We start from the raw sequence: 21,593 nt of genomic DNA on the forward strand, positions 1-21,593 counted from the left end.
CTTGGGAAGATGCCGAGCTACACGCTTTCCTCCAGCGGGTACTGCTCATTTTAGAAAGTGAGTCAGTCTGGGAGTGGTGGCTCACAGCTGTAGTCCCAGCACTTTGGGTGGCCGAGGCGGGTGGATCACCTGAAGCCAGGAATTCGTGACCAGCCTGGCCAACATGGCAAAACCCTGTCTCTACCAAAAATACAAAAATTAGCCGGGCATGGTGGTGCACGCCTGTGGTACCAGCTACTCGGGAGGCTGAGGCAGGAGAATCACTTGAACCCAGGAAGCGGAGGTTGCGGTGAGCCGAGATCGTTCCACTACACTCCAGCCTGGGTGACAGAGTGAGACTGAGACTCCGTCTCAAGAGAAAAAAAAGAGAGTCAGTGCCTGCCCTGGGGTCGTCCATCAGACAGCTGTGCATTACTTCAGGTGAAGGTTTTCCCAGAGCACAGCTGAGCCTGGTCGTCCTGCATGTAGGACTCAGTGTTGTCAAAAGTAGTTGATTATCAGCTCCACCTGGGCTGTTTTTAACCTGGTCCCTACCCATATCTTTAATTAGTATCCACGTGCTGGAGGCTCAGGGAAGTCTAAGCCTTTAGAAAGCTCTCCAGTGAGTCTCGTCATCAACCAGGCTTGGCAGCCACAGATCTACAGCTTCCTGACCCAGAGATACCTGGTCACAGGAGGGGTCAGAGCTGCCTGTGGCACTGGTTGTGAACTGGCGTAAGGCTTTCTCAGGTGGGGACCCTGGAGTCCTGAGTACCAGGACCATGCATATGCCGCAGGCTTCTGAGGAGGAGAAGAAAGGAAGGATGGAAAAAGCCCATGCGGAGGAACAGGGCTGCTCCACCTCTTGGACGTCCAGGGCCATCTTTATGCTGTGCCGTTGCAAGGTAGTGATACCAAGTTCCCTTTTTAAAAAGCCCTGTGGCTGGATGCAGTGGCTCATGCCTGTAATCCCAGCACTGTGGGAGGCCAAAGCGGGCAAATCACCTGAGGTCAGGAGTTCCAGACCAGCCTGGCCAACATGGTAAAATCCTGTCTCCACTAAAAATACGAAAATAAGCTGGGTGTGGCGGTGGGTGCCTGTAGTCCCAGCTACTTCGGAGGCTGAGGCAGGAGAGTCGCTTGAACCCGGGAGGCGGAGCTTGCAATGAGCCGAAATGGCGCCACTGCACTCCAGCCTGTGCGACAGAATGAGACTCCATCTCGGGGGGAAAAAAAAGTGAGCCCTTTTACAGAAAACTACTAAGTAAACAATAGTAGAGTGGTACTTGAGTGACTGATGTTTGGGTACTTTTTCTTGATGTTCTAAAATAGAGCTGCACTGTCTAATGTGATTGTCACCAGCCTCATGGAGCTGTGGAGTACTTGGAGTGTGCTGGTGTGAGAGGCAGAGTTGCCAAACTTAGTAAATAAAAGTGTAGGGTGCCTCCCACTCCACCAGTGTGGGCTGTGCACAGTGACTTCCTTCCAGAATGGAAAGGGGGATAAAAGAGTAACTTTACGGTGGCGAAACCCTGACAAACTGCCTCAGCCAGCTGGCCAAGGTTAACATCAAGTGATACATCACGTTAATAGCACACATGGGTAAGACACCTGAGGCCCTGGGAGGCCAGGACTTAGAAGCCTCAAATTCCACAGCCAGTCCTCACCGCCCTCACGTGGCTCCTGCAGAGGATAGGGACAGTGCCCTAAGGGGCATTTGGGAGCCTCATGTGACTACACGAGGTTTCGAAGGCCTGGAGAGGCATTTGCGGACATGGCATCTTCCATAGGTATGACAGCCGGGCTTGGTGCTTGAGGCCTCTGGTCAGAGCCTGTAATGCCATGTCATGAATTGCCACAAACTTAGCAGCTTAAAAAAACAAATGTATTAATATCTCACAGTTTCTGTGGGTCGGGGTCTGGTAGGGTGTTGTTGGGTTCTCTGCTCAGGGCCTCGTTAGGCCAAAATCGAGGTGTCGGCCAGCTGAGCTCTCTTCGGGAGGCTTTGAGAAGAATCCAGAATGGGCATCCAGGCTCATCAGGCTGTTGGCAGAATTCAGTTCCTTGCAGTTGTAGGGCTGAGGTCCCATTTCCTTGCCAGCTGTAAACTGGAGGCTCCTAGAGGTCCCCTCCATCTTCAGGAATGAGCCTTGAATCTGCCTCCTGCTCTCCAGCCTCTGATTTCCTGGGCCCAGGTTTAGAGAGGGCTCATGTGATTGGCTCAGGCCCCCTACCTTAAGGTCAGGTGACTTGGGACTTTACTTCTGCAAAATCACTGCACAGCAACACCTAGATTTGTGTTCAGTTGAATGCCTGGGGGAAGGTGTATCCAACAGGGGTGGGAATCGTGTCTGTGAAGGGGAAGGGGTATTTTAGAATTCTGTCCACAAGGACCTGCCAGATGGAACAGCACAAGAGGGCTTCAGATCCAGACAGCATGGTTCCAATCCCAGCTTTACAACCACTCAATAAATGATTTGGGACACACAGCCTCTTTGGGCTTCCGTTTCCTCACTTTGCAAAATTGGAGTAAGAACAGCCTTGTTCGCCGCCCTGTAGTCCCAGCTACTCGGGAGGCGGAGGCAGGGGAATCACTTGAACCCAGGAGGCGGAGCTTGCAGTGAGCCAAGATCACACCATTGCACTGCAGCATGGGTGACAAAGCAAGACTCCATCATACAAAAAACAAAAACAAACAAAAAAAAAACAGCCTCGTTAAATTCATCCCGTGTGTTGATGCACTGGCTGTAATATTCCTGCTATTAGTCACTTGCTCCCAGAGCTGCCCTGCCCATTGCGAGAGCTCTTCTGTCTTCCTAGGTGGGAGAATCGTGTTTTCCCTGCCTTTACCACATTCTCCGCCTCTCTGGGTGGTGTCACAATCCTTTAAGGAGAATGAGCGCATTGACTCCAGGATCTTAGTCTCCCCAGTTTGGCGGCTGGCCCCAACTTGGCATGAGAAATAAATGTCAGTGGGAAAAATCTTTTTAAAGATGTACGTATGTAGTAAAATGCATATCCAAACACAAATGTCGTTGCGCGTGTTGATGTGTCTTCAGAAACCTGGGGTAGGGAAGTTTGGTAGGTGGAAGTTACTTTCCATCTCCTTTCTCATTGCATGGCGCATGGAAGATGAGATTTTGGCTTTAGCACTTCGCTGTGAGTGTCCTGTTTATTTCATGGTCATGGGCCTTTAGTACCAAATTTACTTGAAAACTTTGTGAAATTATACAGAAAGAATGAGGAATCTTAGGTAATGGGAAAGCAACCAGCCAGTTTTGCAAAAATTCCAACATGGGTGATTTATAACTAATTGGAAAAACATGTCTCTTCTCAGTTGACTTAATCCTTTTTGCAGTGCTGGGGGCCATAAGCGTTCCCAGAAGGTTTAAGGAGCATAATCAGCTCCCAAGGTGGTCTGCACAGTGACACAAAAGGACAAAGGGCTCTGCCTGCATCTGAGGGTCCTTCAGTCATAGCCAGCTCTGTCTAGCAGAGCAAAGACCCTGTCTGTCATCAGCCTTCTTGGCTAAGGCAAGGGGATGGGTTTGGGATAATAGAGTGTGGGCACTTGTTCTGGCTGGAAACTTAGCCTTCAAAACAAGATTCCAGAGGCAGAGTTTGAGACCCAAACAGGAAAAGGAATGCCCAATGTTGAAGCGCTCAGAGCGGAGGGGTCCCGAGCCGTTTGATTATAAGCAGAGTGTTGGGTCCTTACACACTTTGACAAAGTTGTTTTCAGAGACACGGAAGTTGATGGGTCCCCACTTTCTCTTCCTCATTGGAGTTCCCTGGAAAAGAGTGTTCCCAGGGACAGATGATCTGACGGGGCTACAGCCCCACCAGTGTCCTTAGGAGGGAAACCTGTCAGCAGAGGGACCTGAGCCCTGGCTGATCACATGGGCTATGCTAGGCCAGTATCTGCAGAAACCAACAGCCTGCCCTTAAAGCTCCCAAGTTGGAGAGACCCGGTCGGTTGCGATCCTGGCTTTGCTAGCCAGTCTCAGTCCCCGGCTTCATCTCTCGGGGCCAATGCGATGTTGTTTGTGAGATGGACAGAATGGCATTTCCCCTCCCCCCACCAGGGTGGCTTCAGGATGAAATTCAACATGGGAAGCACCCTCCCCCCACCCCCATGGACCAAGAGGTGATACTATTAGAGTTATATGGGTTTGTGGTTTCCCCTTACTGTCTCCACTTCCTTCCTGAAACCCTGAAAGAGGCTTCGCAGGAAAGGAAGGGTCTTTCAGATGCCTGAGTGCAGCTGGGAATGGCTGTCCCCAGTTAGCCAGGCTGGTTGGAGCCCAGGGTGAGTTGGCTGGGTTGTGGGTTTGAACCACCAGAATCACTGAGGCACAGCTGGCCCACTGCCGAGTGCTGCCAGCCATCCTGCAAACGCCACCATTGCTCATCCCTGGGAGACGCTCCAGCATTGACCAAAAGGGTTGCCGGGTCTTGTCCTGCTCAGGACAGGCCACTCTAGAGTGATCTATAGTCATACTGTAAGGATAGATCTGGGTCCTGTGCCTCCCAGGGACCCTGAGCACAGAATACACATGACAGGGCCCCAGCACACGGGCACCGGCCCCTCTTGTTAGTATTAATTATGCACTTATGTGAAATGCACCTGCTCTTGAAGAAGGGGACAGCCAATGATTAAAACAGTTGAGGGCAGGTCACCAGGCTGTTTAAGGCTCCATTAAGAAATGGCTATGAGAGGGTTACTTTAGAGCAAGGGAAGGGTCTTCCTGTTGCAGGGGCTCTGTGCCTGGCCAGCACCACCTCCCCCGCCTTGTTTTGTTTTGTTTTGTTTTGTTTTGTTTTTGAGATGGAGTCTCGCTCTGTTGCCCAGGCTGGAGTGCAGTGGCGCAGTCTCAGCTTACTGCAACCTTTGCCTCCCAGGTTCAAGCGATTCTCCTGCCTCAGCCTCCCAAGTAGCTGGGACCACAGGCGTGTGCCACCATTCTTGGCTAACTTTTTGTATTTTTAGTGGCGACGAGGTTTCACTCTTTTAGCCAGGATGATCTCAATCTCTTGACCTCGTGATCCGCCCACCTTGGCCTCCCAAAATGCTGGGATTACAGGCGTGAGCCACCGTGCCCGGCCAGCCAGTCCCTTATTTTATGGAAACCCCAGCCTATTCCAGCCACCCAAGAACCTTCGTTAAGTGGCTCTGAAGTAGGAATGGCTACTTAATTTGCAGAGATCAGCATAAAATGAAAATCAATAATTTTCAGAAATTAAGATTCAAGATGGTAACAGAGCATCCAAGCAAGCACTGGGGACCCTTCTGAGCACGGGGCCCTGTCTGTGCAGTTTGCATACAGCCCAGGTCTGGAGAGAGTGCAAGGCAGGCAGCTGGCTTGTAGCATGTGAGTGAACTGAGTCACCCTGCCCTTTGTGGGAATTGACCTGCATCTTTTCTAGGCTGTTGGCCAGGGCAGGGCTGATGACATGAGCGGGGCTTGCCCTGGTCTGGGCTGAATATGATACACCGTGACAAGTAGAAGGGAGGGGGATTGGAGTAGGGTGCCCCAGGCAGCAGCATCTCTGTACAACAGGAAGTCCCTGAGCTTGGACACATGACTTGATCACCTGTCACAAGGTTCAAGGTGAAACCCAGAAGGCCAGGCAATGATGCATTGAAACTGTCACTACCCAAGTCAGCATTTTCCAATACCATGAAACACTTTTGGCCAGGTGCGGTGGCTCACGCCTGTAATCCCAGCACTTTGGGAGGCTGAGGCGGGCAGATTATGAGGTCAGGAGACCGAGACCATCCTGGTTAACACAGTGAATACTAAAAATACAAAAAATTAGCCGGGCGTGTGGTGGGGCCTGTAGTCCCAGCTACTGGGGAGGCTGAGGCAGGAGAATGGCATGAACCCAGGAGGCGGAGCTTGCAGTGAGCCGAGATGGCCCCACTGCACTCCAGCCTGGGCAACAGAGCGAGACTCCATCTCAAAAAAAAAAAAAACCACAAAAAAACCAAACTTTTTTATAGATACGAGGTCTCGGTGTGTTGGCCAGGCTGGTCTCGAATTCTTGGTCTCAAGTGATCCTCCTGCCTCGGCCTCCCAAGGTGTTGGGATTACAGTCATGAGCCACTGCACCTGGCCTCCAACACCATTTTTAAAATTTTGATATATCTGTGATTTTGGATTATATCTGTTTTGTTACTTCTGTTAGAGAAAACTGACCTGGCCGGGCGCGGTGGCTCATGCCTATAATCCCAGCACTTTGGGAGGACAAGGCGGGTGGATCACTTGAGAATCAGGAGTTTTAGACCATCCTGGCCAACATGGTGAAACCCCGTCTATACTAAAAATCAAAAATTAGCCAGGCATGGTGGTGGGTGCCTGTAATCCCAGCTACTCAGAGGCTGAGGCAGAAGAATCGCTTGACCCTGCGAGACAGAAATTGCAGTGAGCCGAGATCGCCCCACTGCACTCCAGCCTCGGCGACAGAAGAAGACTCTGCCTCCAGAAAAAAAAAAAAAAACAACTTCAAAAGCAGATTTGTCATTGCGAGGTGACCTGTTAACCATGAGTGTACAAGGACAAACCAAATCAGGGTGAAATAATTTGTGCCTTGTTTTCTTTGCCTTTGACCTTCAGCCCTGTGCATTCCTGCAAACGCTTTGTCCCTAGTAAACCTTATGAAGACCTTAACTTTTCTGTTTTAAGTGAGATTTCCAAGTGAATTTAAGTTGTGTGGAACAGGACACTCCCTTTACTGGAGAGCAATTGGTATCTGAAGAGAATGAGATAGAGGTTGCTAAGGAAACCCTTGTTTGCAATGTTTGGTTTATATAAATTATTGGTGAATAAGAAAAATAAGTTTATTCTTTCTTCCAGATGGTAAACTGGAAGGGAAGCGTGTTACTGGGTAAAGTGAGTCATGGGCCGTGGGAGGCTCAGATGGAGCAGGGCTCTGGGATGCCTCTCTCTCTATTTACTTGGGACCCCTTTCTAATTTACCTACCAGGCCTCAAAAGACAGACAAAGCCCTCTAATCTGTTTAGGCAGGAACAGATAAAATTCCTCTGGGTGGATGGGTAGGGGAGGGAAGGAGGAAGTTTGCAGAAACTGAAAGAGAACTTTTTTGGGGGGAGAGGGAGAAATTTCTTGTTTAATTACAAAACCAAATATCATTTGCAATGCCTTCCTTCTCCTAGTAGTCTTAAGGAATTGATAAGTAATTCACATACCACGAAATGCAGCACTTTAAAGTGTACCATTCTCTGACGTTTTTTGTTTGTTTTTGAGATGGAGTCTCGCTCTGTCACCCAGACTGGAGTGCAATGGCACGATCTCGGCTCACTGCAACCTGCGCCTCCTGGATTCAAGCCATTCTTCTGCCTCAGGCTCCCGAGTAGCTGGGGTTACAGGCACCCGCCATCATTCCTGGCTACGTTTTGTATTTTTTGTAGAGATGAGGTTTCACCATGTTGGGCAGGCTGGTCTTGAACTCCTGACTTCAGGTGATCTGCCTGCCTCGGCCTCCCAAAGTGCTGGGATTACAGGCGTGAACTACCATGCCTGGCCTTTCTCTGGTGTTTAGCGTATTCACACGGTGGTACAACCATCACCACTACTAATTCGAGAACACTTCATCACCCTAAAAGAAACGCCATACCCATTAACAGTCAATCCCACAATCCTCCCATCCCCCTCAGCTCTTGCCATCATGAATGTACTTTCTGTCTATATGAATTGGTCTGTTTTGGACATTTCTTTCCAATGTAATCACACAATATATAGCATTTTGTGTCTGGCTTCTGGCACTCAGCATGGTGGGTTTTTAAAATTGTTGTTGGTGTTTTGAGACAGAGTCTCACTCAGTCGCCCAGGCTGGAGGGCAGTGGCACGATCTCGGCTCACTGCAACCTCTGCCGCCCTGGTTCAAGTGATTCTCCTGCCTCAGCCTCCCAAGTAGCTAGGATTACAACCACCTGCCACCATGCCCAGCTAATTTTTGTATTTTTAGTAGAAATGGGGTTACACCATGTTGGCCAGGCTGGTCTTGAACTCCTGGCCTCCAGTGATCCACCCGCCTCAGCCTTCCAAAGTGCTGGGATTACAGGTGTGAGCCACCATGCCTGGCTCAGCATGGTGTTTTCAATATCCATTCATGTTGTGGCCTATATCAGTACTTCATCCCTTTTTATGACTGATTCCTTTTTATGACATAATATTCCATCATATGGATAGACCACATTTGGTTTATCCACTCATTGGTGGATGGGCTTTTGGTTGTTTTTCTTAATTTTTGGCAAAAGGGACTTATTGACACCTAATGGAACTGCAGGAGTCCCAAAGCTGGGCCTTGGTTTTAGGAAAGACTTAACCAGAAGTTGGGCAAAGGATAGCACAGTATTTGATGTTCCTCATGAAAAATGCCATTTTCTTAGGTGGCAGTTGTTATTGATAGAGATGAGGTCTCACTATGTTGTCCAGGATGGTCTCAAGCTCCTGAGCTCAAGTGATCTGCCCACCTTGGCCTCCCAAAGTGGTGAGCCACTGTACCAACCCCATTTTCTGCGTTTTTAATTGTTCCATCAAAAAAGTAGGAAACCCACATATTATCTGTTTATCTGATGTTAATAGAGCTTTTTTATAATTAATGTTTACATAGATATCTTTTTTCATCCTGTATTTTCATCTTATCTGTTTTTCTATGTAAAGTGTGCCTCTTCTACACGTTATGTAGGTGAGTCATGTTTTTGTTTGTTTTTTTTAAATTTAGTCTATCTCACTTTCACTTGGAGTGTTTAGTTCACTTTCGTTCAATGGAATTTCTCTTTTTTTTTTTTTTTTTTTTTTTTAAGAGACGGAGTCTCACTCTGTCGCCCAGGCTGGAGTGCAGTGGTGCAATCTCGGCTCACTGCAAGCTCCGCCTCCCAGGTTCACACCATTCTCCTGCCTCAATCTCCCAAGTAGCCAGGACTACAGGCGCCTGCCACCACGCCTGGCTAATTTTTCGTATTTTTTAGTAGACAGGGTTTCACCGTGTTAGCCAGGATGTTCTCTATCTCCTGACCTCGTGATCCGCCTGCCTCGGCCTCCCAGAGTGCTGGGATTACAGGTGTGAGCCACTGCGCCCAGCCCAATGGAATTTCTAATGTATGCTATTTGTGTTTTTTGTTGTTGTTGTTGTTTTTAGACACAGTCTTGCTTTGTCGCCCAGGCTGGAGTGTGCAGTGGCATGATCTCGGCTCCCTGCAACCTCTGCACCCCTCCCCCCGCCCTGGGTTCAAGCGATTCTCCTGCCTTAGCCTCCCGAGTAGCTGGGATCACAGGTGTGCGCCAGTGCGCCCAGCTAATTTTTTTTTTTTGTATTTTTCGTAGGGAGCCAGTGTGCCCAGCCTATTTCTCTTTGTCTCTTGTTCCTCCTTTCTTGCCTTCTTTTGGATTAATGGAGTGATTCTTCACATTTCCTTTCATCTCTGTTGGCTTTTGGCTATATCTTTTTGCTCTGTGTTTTTAGCTATATATGTTTTCTTTAGCGATTGTTCTAGGGATTACAACACACACCCTACGGGGCTTATGAAACCACTTGGGCAAGAAGGCAGTAAAAAGAAATGAAGCACAGACATGGGCCACACATGGGTGAGCCTCGAACTTTATGCCAAGTCTAAGCAGCCAATGACAAAGGGCCACGTATTGTATGATTGCATTTATGTGAAATGTCCACACATGGGTGAGCCTCGAACTTCATGCCAAGTCCAAGCAGCCAATGACAAAGGGCCACATATTGTATGATTCCATTTATGTGAAATGTCCAGAATGGGAAAATCCAGAGAGAGAGGGAGCAGATTACTGGTCACCCAGTGCTGGGGAGGAAGGAAGAATTGGGAGGGGTGATGACTAAGGATAACAGGGTTCCTTGTTGGGGAAATGAAAATGTTGTAAAATCAATTGAATTGTAGTGATGGATGCACCGTTCGGTAAGTATACAAAAAGCCACTGATTTTGACACTTTATTTTTTATCTCTTTCTATCTATCTATCTAGGAGACAGTCTCTGTTGTCCAGGCTGGAGTGCAGTGGCATGATCTTGGCTCACTGCAACTTCTGCCTCCCGGGTTCAAGCTATTCTCCTGGCTCAGCCTCTTGAGTAGCCGGGATTACAGGTGTGTGCGACCACACCTGGCTAATTTTTGTTTGTTTCAGATGGAGTCTTGCTCTGTCGCCCAGGCTGGAGTGCAGTGGCACGATCTTGGCTCACTGCAACCTCTGCCTCCTGGGTTCAAGTGATTCTCCTGCCTCAGCCTCCCGAGTAGCTGGGATTACAGGCGCCCACTACCTGTAACACCCAGCTAATTTTTTTTGTACTTTTAGTAGAGATGGGGTTTCACCATGTTGGCTAGGCTCATCTCTAACTCCTGACCTCAGGTGATCCACCTGCCTTGGCCTACCAAATTGCTGGGATTACAGGCATGAGCCACCGTGTCTGGCCCCATAAGGTGGATTTATATTCACTTTTTAAGAAACTGCCAAACTGTGTTTTGGAGTGGCCATACTGCCACGTTCCCCCCTGCATGTGTGAAGGCTCCATTTCCACACACCCCCGCTTGATATTGATGTGACATCTTTTTAATGTTGAACCTTTCTCGATAACACATGCAGCATGGCCTTCTTTGCATTCAAAGTGTTTCATATCCCTCGGCAGCATTCGAAAGATTTCTTCATATAGATTGTGTGTGTATATTTTTGCACATTTATTTCTGAGAGTTTTGTTTTTTGGGAGTGTGCTGTTGCAAATGGGATGTTTTCTTCTGTTAACTTTTCTAACTGCTTGTTTGTACATAGGAAGACTGAGGCCAGGCTTGGTGGCTCACGCCTATAATCCTAGCACTTTGGGAGACTGAGGCAGAAGGATTGCTCGAGCCCAGGAGTTTGAGACCAGCCTGGGCATCATAGTAAGACCGCATCTTTATTTTATTTTATTTGTTTTTTTTTTTGAGACAGGGTCTTTCTTTGTCACCCAGGCTAAGTGCAGTAATGCAGTCCCGGTTCACTGCAACCTCCACGTCCTGGGTTCAAGCAATTCTCGTGCCTCAGCCTTCTGAGTACCTGGTATTACGGGTGTGTGCTATCACACCCGGCTAATTTTTGTATTATTAGTAGAGATGGAGTTTTGCCACGTTGGCCAGGCTGGTATCGAACTCCTGGCCTTGAGCAATCCGCCTCTCTCAGCCTCCCAACGTGCTGGGATTACAGGCATGAGCTGTGCCCGGCCCCATCTCCATATTTTAAAAATTAAGAAAAAGGAAGGCTGCTTAATATGTTACTTTTGTACCTAACTCCTTAGCAAAATCTGTCTGCCTCATTTTTCAGAGTAAATATAATTATTTTACCTCCTGCTTTTTTCTTAAATGTTTTACTTTCCTCCTTGCCTAGTTTCATCAGCTAGGGCCTCCAAAATAATAGTGGTAACAGAGGCCATTCTTTTGTTGCGAAGGTTAATGGAAGCTTGTGTTGCTTCCATCCCCTACAAATGATGCTGGGCTCTGGCTTGATGGGTATGTGTCTGGATGTAATTTCCTTTATTGTGTGTAATTTAAGGAAGTATCCCTCTTTCTAATTTGATGGGGTTTTTTTCCCTAAATTTTGTAGTAAATTTTGTCAAATGCCTTTTCAACATCTACGATGATTATGATTTTTAACATATTAATATGAATGAAATTAGGCTGGGCGCAGTGGCTCACACCTGTAATCCCAGCACTTTGGGAGGCCGAGGCAGGCAGATCACAAGGTCAGGAGATCGAGAGCATCCTGGCTAACATGGTGAAACCCCATCTCTTCTAAAAATACAAAAAAACTAGTCGGGTGTGGTGGCGGGCGCCTGTAGTCCCAGGAGGGTGAGGCAGGAGAACTGAGTGAACCCAGGAAGCGGAGCTTGCAGTGAGCCTAGATCGCACCATTGCACTCCAGCCTGGGTAACAGAGCGAGACTCCATCTCAAAAAAGAAAAAAAAAAAAAAAGAAAAAAAAAAATATATATATATGAAATTAAAAGATGTTCTAATTTTGAGCCATCCTTGTCACACTGTAGAAGTCTCACTTGGTTTAGGTCATTTTTTTTAGGCCCCAGTGGGGTTTGTTTGGTAATATTTTATTTTGGATTTTGTTACATTGATTTGTATGTAAACGTGTTACCTTGTTTTGTTTTGGAGATAGGGCCTTGCTCTGATGCCCAGGCTGGAGTGCAGTGGTGTGATCATAGTTTATTGTGATTTCGAACTCCTGGGCTCAAGTGATCCTCCTGCCTCAGCCTCCTAGGTGGCTACAGGCATGTGCCACCATGCCTGGCTAATGATTAAACTTTTTTAGAGACAGTCTTGCTATGTTGTCCAGGCTGGAGTTCAGTGTATATTGTAGACGTGAATTGGTCTTTCCGCTGGAATCATTCCCTCTCCTATCTGTTTCGAATTCATGCACAAGTACTCCACTCACGCCCCCCAGTTGCAAAGTATTGATGTTGTCCAACCTGCCTTGAGAAGGGAGAACTATGTTTCCCTCTTTGTATCTCTGCTGGTGTCCAGTCCACTGCTGTGTTTTTGGTAAATACTTGACCCACAGAGTGTGGGAGGCAGGAAGGAAAGGCTTCTGCATTTCCTTTCTGGACCAGAAATCATGGATCCGTTAAGCATATTGAGAAACCAACAGGTCAGGTGGCTGCACACTCTAGTTGCATCTGACTCTGAATTGCTCAGGGTCCCCTGCGCACCAGTGATTTGCTTTTCTTTTATTGCAAAAGCAGAAGTGGGGGCTGACTGAGGTTGGGCAGCCTTGGGAGGCAGGCAGGCGCGCGTCAGCGCCATCCTGGCTGTTTGTAGGTTGTATGACCTTGGGGAAATCCCCTCAACTCTCTGAGCCTTTGTTTCTTCTCTCATTAAGTGGGGATCATCCATTCCTCATTGGACTATTGTAAGGTTTAAGATCAAACATCTTTTTTTTCTTTTTTTTTTTTTTTGAGGCGGAGTCTTCGCTCTGTCGCCCAGGCTGTAGTGCAGTGGCGCGATCTCGGCTCACTGCAAGCTCCGCCTCCCAGGTTCACACCATTCTCCTGCCCCAGCCTCCTGAGTAGCTGGGACTACAGGAGCCCGCCACCTCGCCCGGCTAATTTTTTGTATTTTTAGTAGAGATGGGGTTTCACCATGTTAACCAAGATGGTCTTGATCTCCTGACCTCATGATCCACCCGCCTTGGCCTCCCAAAGTGCTGGGATTACAGGAGTGAGCCACTGTGCCCGACCCAAACTTTTTTTTTTTTTTTTTTTTTGAGACGGAGTCTCTGTTGCCAGGCTGGAGTGCAGTGGTGTGATCTTGGCTCATTGCAGTCTCCGCCTCCTGGGTTCAAGCAGTTTTCTGCCTCAGCCTCCTGGGTAGCTGGGATTACAGGCGCCAGCCACCACGCCCGGATTTTTTTTTTTTTTTTCCCCCCAGTAGAGATGAGGTTTCACCATGTTGGCCAGGCTGGTCTTGAATTCCTGACCTTATGAGCCACCCACCTCGGCCTCCCAAAGTGCTGGGATTACAAGCGTGAGTCACCACACCCAGCCCCCAGATCAAACATCTTTCAAGGCACTTGGAGCAGTGCCTGGTCTCCAGGGTCTTTAGGCTGTAACCATAGCAAAACACTCAAATCACAGCCACTCTCCTTCTGTCTTCCCTTCAGTGTGGGGGTGTGGAGGACCAACCTTCTCATTCCCATTCACCCTGGAGTTCTTTCTTCGGAACTTCATCTAGCACCTGCTGTGCACCAGGGATTCATTGGGGGGGATGATGGGGCGGAGGTCAAGGACGGTCAAGTCTGGCCTTCAGCTTGCCTCAGTCCCCGTGGCTGATGCCTTGCCCTTTGCTCTGGAATCTGGACCCTACAAGCTCCTACCAGGCTCAGTGCAGAGAGGGCTCTAGGGCACCCCCTATCGGTGAGCAGATTCCATAGCCACCCACACCTCCCCCTCTCTTGAGTGGATAATCAACCCCAGCAATCCAGAGACATGTTCTTGGATTCTGCCAGCTTTATTTTTCAGTTGAAAACTCAAAGGAAAAAGTTATATTCCCAAAAGAAAGTAAAAAACTTCCAATGATACAGCCTGGGGGCCTGAGTTCACAGGTGCCCCTACCAAAACAGAGGTCCTCCCCAGGGCTCCCCAGGGTCCCAGTGTGTCTACCCCAAAGAGAGAAGCTCCCTACCTGGGTTTCTGATTAATGGGCTTGGGGCCATCAGTTCCCCTCAAGGAATCTCCTGTCTCAAAAGACCCCTGGGTCAGGCAGGGAAAGCCAGCACCAAGCAGCTGAGCTGGCTTCGTGTCCCCCAGCACGCAGTCAGCATTCTGAAGCAGTGGCTTCCCAAATGGCTGTTGAATAAGTGAATAAATATCTTGGGCACGAACAGGGGCCAGGTGGAGTTTTCTCTGCAGAGCTGGTACTCGCTGGCCGCACTGTCTCCTGGTTTACAGTGGAGGTGTGGAGGAAGGGGGAGAATTACCCAGACCAGTGGGAGAGTTTCATGTCCCCCGCAAGTATTTTGAGCCCAGTGGCAAGGAGCCCTTCTTCCCTGCATTTGCAGCATGTGCGGTTCTGAGTTTCCTGGCATTCCATGCTAGTTATTCTGTCCCAGCCATGAATCTTGCCATTGCCAGGGAGCTGGAATTGCAGTAGAAGGTGAAGGAGTTTGAAGTCTGGCAGCCTAGTGCTGGCATAGACAAAATCTCAAACTGTAAAGGAGAGAGAAGAGAAGTAAGACTAGGCTATGGGCCCCAGAGGAGGCCCCTGCTGTTTCTTGAAATAAATTATGCTGGGGCCCCTGGCCCTCATTATTAAAACGACAACTCCCCCTCCACTTCCACTCATCTCCCTCCCTCCTTTTTGTAAGAGCAGCTGGCATGGGTCAATGAGTCCCTACACCTGCAGGGCCTTTGCAGGCAGTGGTGCTAGGCCCAGCCTGCTGCGTTCCTTGGAAATTGAACAAGCATCTGTGGAGTGTCAGGCTCTGCTGCCAGCACCCTGGACACAAAGAAGACCAAGACATAGTTCCTAGCCAAGGGGAGGTCGGAACCTTAGCACACGATGCTTTGAAAGCTCAGGATGCATCCAACCCAAAGTGTGGGCTAAAGGGAGCTCACTGTGTGGGTGAGATCTTCAGTATAGCATGTGGTGGAGGCCATGCCACGGTGCTCCTGGCCCTAGAGGGACTGCTCTGCTGTTTCACCATCAAGTGGGGTGGACAAGGGCACAGATGGACACTCAGAGCTACCAGGCAAAGGAAGTGTCCTTCTATCCCTCATCTGCTAGGAGAACTGTTTAAAAGATGGGCTTTAATTTTTTTGAGATGGAGTCTCGCTCTATCACCCAGGCTGGAGTACAGTGGCTCACGGCAACCTCTGCCTCCCGGGTTCAAGCAATTCTCCTGCGTCAGCCTCCTGAGTAGCTGGGATTACATGCGCCTGCCATCACACCTGGCTAATTTTTATATTTTTAGTAGAGACGGGGTTGGGCCAGGCTGATCTCGAACTTTTGACCTCAAGTGATCCACCTGCCTTGGCCTCCCAAAGTGCTGGGGTTACAGGAGCGAGCCACCGTGCCCAGCTATTTATTTTTTTTGGAGATGGAGTCTTGCTCTGTCGCCCAGGCTGGAGTGCAGTGGTGCAATCTCAGCTCACTGCAACCTCTGCGTCCCGGGTTCAAGTGATTCTCCTGCCTCAGCCTCCCAAGTAGCTGGGATTACAGGTACATGCCACTATGCCCGGCTAATTTTTATATTTTTAGTAGAGACAGGGCTTCACCATGTTGGTCAGGCTGGTCTCAAACTCCTGACCTCAGGTGATCTGCCCGCCTCGGCCTCCCAAAGTGCTGGCATTACAGGCATGAGTGACATTGCCTGGCCGGGAAGTACCCTTCTATTCCTCATCTGCTAAGAGAACTGTTTAAAATATGGGGTTTAGGTGGCCTTTTCTGCCATCTCTTTCTACTACATTCTGGTTCTTTTTCAGATATATAATTTTCAGTAATTAGTAAATTAGCTGATTTGCTAAATTAATTACTAAACTACAAATTTAGTAATTAGTAATTTTAATAATTTCTAGTTCCCTGCTAAAATCTATAATCTGTGTCTAATAAGCCTACTATCTGAGTCCTGTGGGTCTGTGTCTATTGCCTGTCTGTGTTAGTTTTTACGCTTAAGGAGATGAAATTCTAAGAGTTTGGTTTTATAACTACGGTGTTCATAGGTAAAATGTTTATCATTGTATCACCACACCTAGCACAGAGATGCTCAATATACATTTCTAGTGTAAAAAATTTTAAATGTAGTTAAAGACATGTAAAATTTACCATAACCATTTTAAAGTACACAATTCAGTGTAAGTACATTCATATTTTTGTGCAACCAGTCTCTGGAACTCAGTAAATCCCGCCAAACTGAAACTTTATCCCCATTAAATAACCCATTACTGCTCTCTCCCAGCTCCCGGCAGCCACCACTGTACTTTCTGTCTCTGTGAAACTGATTACTGTAGGTGCTTCAAATAGGTGGAGTCATACAGTACTTATGTTTTCGTGACTGGCTTATTTCACTTTGTATAATGTCCTCAAGGGTCATCCATGTGGTAGCGTGTGTCAGAATTTCCTTCGTTTTGAAGGCTGCATCACGATTGATTGTATGGAGGGACCACATTTATCTGTCAGTGGACACTTGGGTTGCTGCTGTCTTCTGGCCGTTGTGAATAATGCTGCTATGAACATCGGTGTATAAATGTGTGAGACCCTTTGAATTTTAGGGGATACATACCCAGAAGTAGAATTGCTGGACTGTATGGTAACTCTTTGTTTTGAGACAGAGTCTGGCTCTGTCACCCAGGCTGGAATGCAGTGGTGCGATCTTAGCTCACTGCAACCTCCGCCTCCCGGGTTCAAGTGATCCTCATGCCTCAGCCTCCCAAGTAGCTGGGATTACAGGGCCGCACCACCACACCCGGCTAATTTTTGTATTGTAGTAGAGATGGGGTTTCACCATGTTGGCCAGGCTGGTCTTGAACTCCTGGCCTCAAGTGATTCGCCCACCCCAGCTTCCCAAAGTGCTAGGATTACAGGTGTGGGCCATCGCACCTGGCCTATTAACTTTTTGATGAATTGCCATACTGTCTTCCATAGCTGCAGCACCATTTTATATTCCCAGTAAGAACACACAAAGGTTCAAACAACTCAATGTCCTAACACTTGTTATTTTCTGTATTGATTACAGCCATCCTAATAGGTCTGAGGTGGCACCTCCATGTACTTTTTTTTTTTTTTTTTTTTTTTTGAGACAGAGTCTTGCTCTGTCACCGAGGCTGGAGTGCAGTGGCGGGATCTCAGCTCACTGCAACCTCTGCCTCCCGGGTTCAAGCAATTCTCCTGCCTCAGCCTCTTGAGCAGCTGGGACTACAGGCATACACCACCACTCCCAGCTAATTTTTTATTTTTAGTAGAGACGTGGTGTCACCACGTTGGCCAGGCTGGTCTCGAACTCCTGACCTCAAGTGATCCACCCATCTTGGCCTCCCAAAGTGCTGGGATTACAGGCGTGAGCCACTGTGCCTGGCCTCTCCATGTGGTTTTGATTTGAGTTCCCCTAATAATTAGTGATGTTGAGCATCTTTTTATGTGCTTATTGGCCATTTACATATCTTATTTGGAGAAATGTCTATTCAAGTCCTTTGTACATGTTTTTTTTTTTTTTTTTTTTGAGACGGACTTCACTCTTGTTGCCCAGGCTGGAGTGCAATGGCGCAATCTCGGCTCACCGCAACCTTTGCCTCCCAGGTTCAAGCAATTCTCCTGCCTCAGCCTCCCAAGTAGCTGGGATTACAGGCGCCCACCACGCCCAGCTAATTTTGTATTTTTAGTAGAGACGGGGTGAGAAACCCCGTGGATAACATGTTGAGGCTGGTCTCGAACTTCTGACCTCAGGTGATCCACCCGCATCGGCCTCCCAAAGTGCTGGAATCACAGGTGTGAGCCACTGCGCCGGGCCCTTTGTACATTGTTGAACCGGGTCAGGTTTTTGTTGTTATATTGTGAGAGTGCTTTATGTATTCTAGATGGGAACTCCTTATCAGATATAATTTGCACATCTTAACTCCCATTCTGTAGGACGCCTTTTCACTGTGTTAATAGTATCCTTCAATGCAATCCAGTTTGTCTATTTCTCCTTTTGTTGCTTGTGCCTTTGGTGTCATATGCTCCATATCTAAGAAATCATTGACAAAGGAAGCCCTCCTACTGTGTTTTAAGAGTTGTATAGTTTTAGCTCTTACAGTTAGGTCTTTGATCCATTATTGAGGTTTTCTTTTTTTTTTTTTCCAACATGTTATAAGGTTAGAGGTTAACTTCATTCTTTTGCATGTGGATATCTAGTTTTCCCAACACCATTTGTTGAAAGACTGTCCTTTCCCCCATTCAATAGTCTTGGCATCCTTATTGAAATCACTTGACCACATGTGTAAGAGTTTCTTTCTAGACTCTGTATTTCATTCCACTGGTCTGTATGTATGTCTTTACGCCAGTACCACACTTTTGACCACTGTAGCTTTCAATAAATTTTGAAATTGGGAAGTATAAGACGTACAACTTTGTTCTTTGTTTTCAAGATTGTTTTGGCCATTTGGGGTCCCTTGAAATCGTGTATAAACTTTAGGATGGATTTTTCTATAATTGAAGAAAAAATGCCACTGGGATTTTGATAGCAATTACGCTAAACCTGTAGATCACTTTTGAGTAGTATTGACATCTTAATGATATTCTTATAATCCATAAATATGAGATGCCTTTACATTTGTTGTACAACCGGTCTCTGGGACTCTACATCCTGCCAAAGTCTTTGCCTCCTGGTTAAGTTTATTCCCATTTTATTCTTTTTGATGCTATTGTAAATGGACTTTTTTTTTTTTTTTTAAAGATGGTGTCTCACTGTGGTGCCCAGGCTGGAGTACAGTGGCTGTTCACAGGCATAATCATCATCAAAACTGACAGCCTTGACCTCTGAGGCTCAAGCGATCCTCCTGCCTCAGCCTCCCAAGTAGCTGAGACTATAGGCGTGCACAACCATGCCCGGCAGGAATTGTTTTCTTAATTTCCTTCTTGGATTGTTGACTGTTAGCGTGTAGAAATGCAACTGACTTTCGTATGTTGATTTTGTAATCCTGAAACTTTGACAAATTATTAGTTCTAACAGTTGTTTTTTATTTCATGCAGTGTTCAGGATTTTCGACAAAGATGATCATGTCATCTATTAACAGATAATTTTACTGCCTCCGTTCCAATTTGGATGCCTTTTCTTTTTCCTTTCTTTCTTAATAGTTCTGGCTAGGATTTCCAGCATTAAGAAAGCAGGTATCATTGTTTAATTCCTCATCTTGGAAAACTTTGTCTTTCATCACTGAGTGTGATGTTAGCTGAGGGTTGTTCATATGACCTTTATTATGTTGAGGTCATTTCTATTTCGAGTCTGTATGTTTTTAATCATGAAAGGGTATTAAACTTTGTTAAATGCTTTTTCTTCACTAACTGAAATAGTCAAGTGTTTTCTTTCGTTCATTCTGTTAATGTGATATCTTACATTGATTCTTATATGGTAACCATCTTTGCATTCCAAGAATAAATCTCACTTGATCATGGTGTATAATCTTTTCTATGATGCTGTCGAATTCTCCTTTTTAGTATTTTGTTGACAACTTTTGCATCTGTATTTATCAGGAATATCGGTCTATTTTCCTCTAGTGCTTTGTCTGCCTTTGGTATCAGTAATGCTGGCCTCACAGAATGAGTTTGGAGGTATTCTTTCCTCAACGTTTTGGAAGAATATGAGCAGGATTGGTATCGATTTTTCAAATGTTTGGTGATTCACCAGTGAAGGCATCTGATCTTGTGCTTTTCTTTCTTTCCAAGTTTTTGGTCACTGATTCAATCTCCTTGGTAGTTACAGGTCTGTTTTTCCATCTTCCATTTCATTTATTTCTGCTCTAACCTTTGTTATTTCATTCCTTCTCCTATCTTTGGGTTTAGGCTGTTCTTTTTCTAATAACTTAAGGTAGAAGGTTAGGTTGTTGGTTTGAGAGCTTTTCCTTTTTCTTTGAGAGAGGGACTTGCCATGTTACCCAAGCTAGTCTCAAACTCCTGGGCTCAAGCAATCTCCTGGCCCTCGGCCTTCCAAGTAGCTGGGATTATAGAACGGTGTCACTGTGCCTGGCTGCTGCTGCTTTTTTTTTTTTTTTTTTTTTTTTTTGCGGTGGGGCGGGGGTGAGGGGAGAGGTGGAGTCTAGCTGTGTCACCCAGGCTGGAGTGCAGTGGCACAATCTCAGCTTACTGCAACCTCTGCCTCCCGGGTTCAAGTGATTCTCCTGCCTCAGCCTCCCAAGTAGCTGGGATTACAGGTGCCTGCCACCACACCTGGCTAAATTTTATAATTTTAGTAGAGCTGGGGTTTTGCCATGTTAGCCAAGCTGGTCTCAAACTCCTCACCTGAGACGATTTGCCCACCTCGGCCTCCCAAAGTGCTGGGATTACAGGTGGAGCCACCGCACCCAGCCAGCTTCTTTTTTAATTTAAGTGTGTACAGCTACAAATTTCCCTCATAGCACTGCTTTTGCTGCATCCCATAAGATTTCATATGTTTTGTCTCAAGATACTTTCTAATTTTCCTTATTTTTTTTCTTTGATCCACTGGTTTTGTAGTATGTTGTTTAGTTCCCACATATTTGTGGATATTTCAGTTTTCCTTCTATTATGATTTCAGTCATTTAAAATGTATTAAATCTTGCTTTGAAGCCTAACATACAATCTTTCCTGGAGAACATTCCACGTGTACTTTTGAAGAATGTGTTTTCTGCTGTTGGGTGAAGTTATGTGTGTGGTAGTTATCTGTCTGGGTGTTGTATCCATTATTGAAAGTGAGGTATTGGGCCGGGTGCAGTGGCTCAGGCCTGTAACCCCAGCACTTTAGGAGGCCAAGATGGGTGGATCACCTGAGGTCAGGAGTTCAAGACCAGCCTGGTCAACATGGTGAAACCCTGTCTCTACTGAAAATAGCCGGTCGTGGTGGCATACGCCTGTAATCCCAGCTACTCTGAGGCATAAGAATCACTTGAACCCAGGAGGTGGAGGTTGCAGTGAGCTGTTATCACGCCACTGCACTCTAGCCTGGGCAACAGAGTGAGATTCCATCTCAAAAAAATAAAAAAAAGTGAGGTGAAATCTCCTACCATTATCATAGAACTATCTATTTCTCCTTTCATTCTACAGTGTTTGCTTCATATATTTAGGAGCTCTGAGGTACATTGCATGTACATTTATAACTTACATCTTTTTGGTGAATTGACTATTATCATTATCTCTTATAACAGCTTTTGACCTTAGGTCGATTTTGTCTGATATTAGTATAGCTACTCCTTCTCTATCTTATTTCATCCTTTCACTTTCAACCTGTATAAGTCTCTTAGTCTTTTGATTGTGGAATTCATTTGTATTTTTAAAGATTACCATTCTGACGCAACTCGCTAACCTGGTGACTGTGTCATGAGGCCCACAGCCAAGGACTGCGGTGAGCAGTTGCTGTGGGAAGACTCC

The 21,593-nt window shown here is 46.8% G+C and overlaps 1 protein-coding gene across 1 annotated transcript in view; it reads right to left on the reverse strand.

Annotated features, from left to right (window-relative positions):
* Window positions 1-13,971: 13,971 nt before the first annotated feature.
* Window positions 13,972-21,593, reverse strand: part of LOC129050720 (uncharacterized) — a 154,466-nt gene continuing 146,844 nt past the window's right edge. The window contains 1 exon segment of the mRNA XM_054533625.1: window positions 13,972-14,707. Within this exon segment, the coding sequence (XP_054389600.1) occupies window positions 14,703-14,707 (5 nt within the window). The 3' untranslated portion in view covers window positions 13,972-14,702.

This window comes from Pongo abelii, chromosome 18 (assembly GCF_028885655.2).
Source record: "Pongo abelii isolate AG06213 chromosome 18, NHGRI_mPonAbe1-v2.0_pri, whole genome shotgun sequence".
Classification (NCBI taxonomy): domain Eukaryota; kingdom Metazoa; phylum Chordata; class Mammalia; order Primates; family Hominidae; genus Pongo; species Pongo abelii.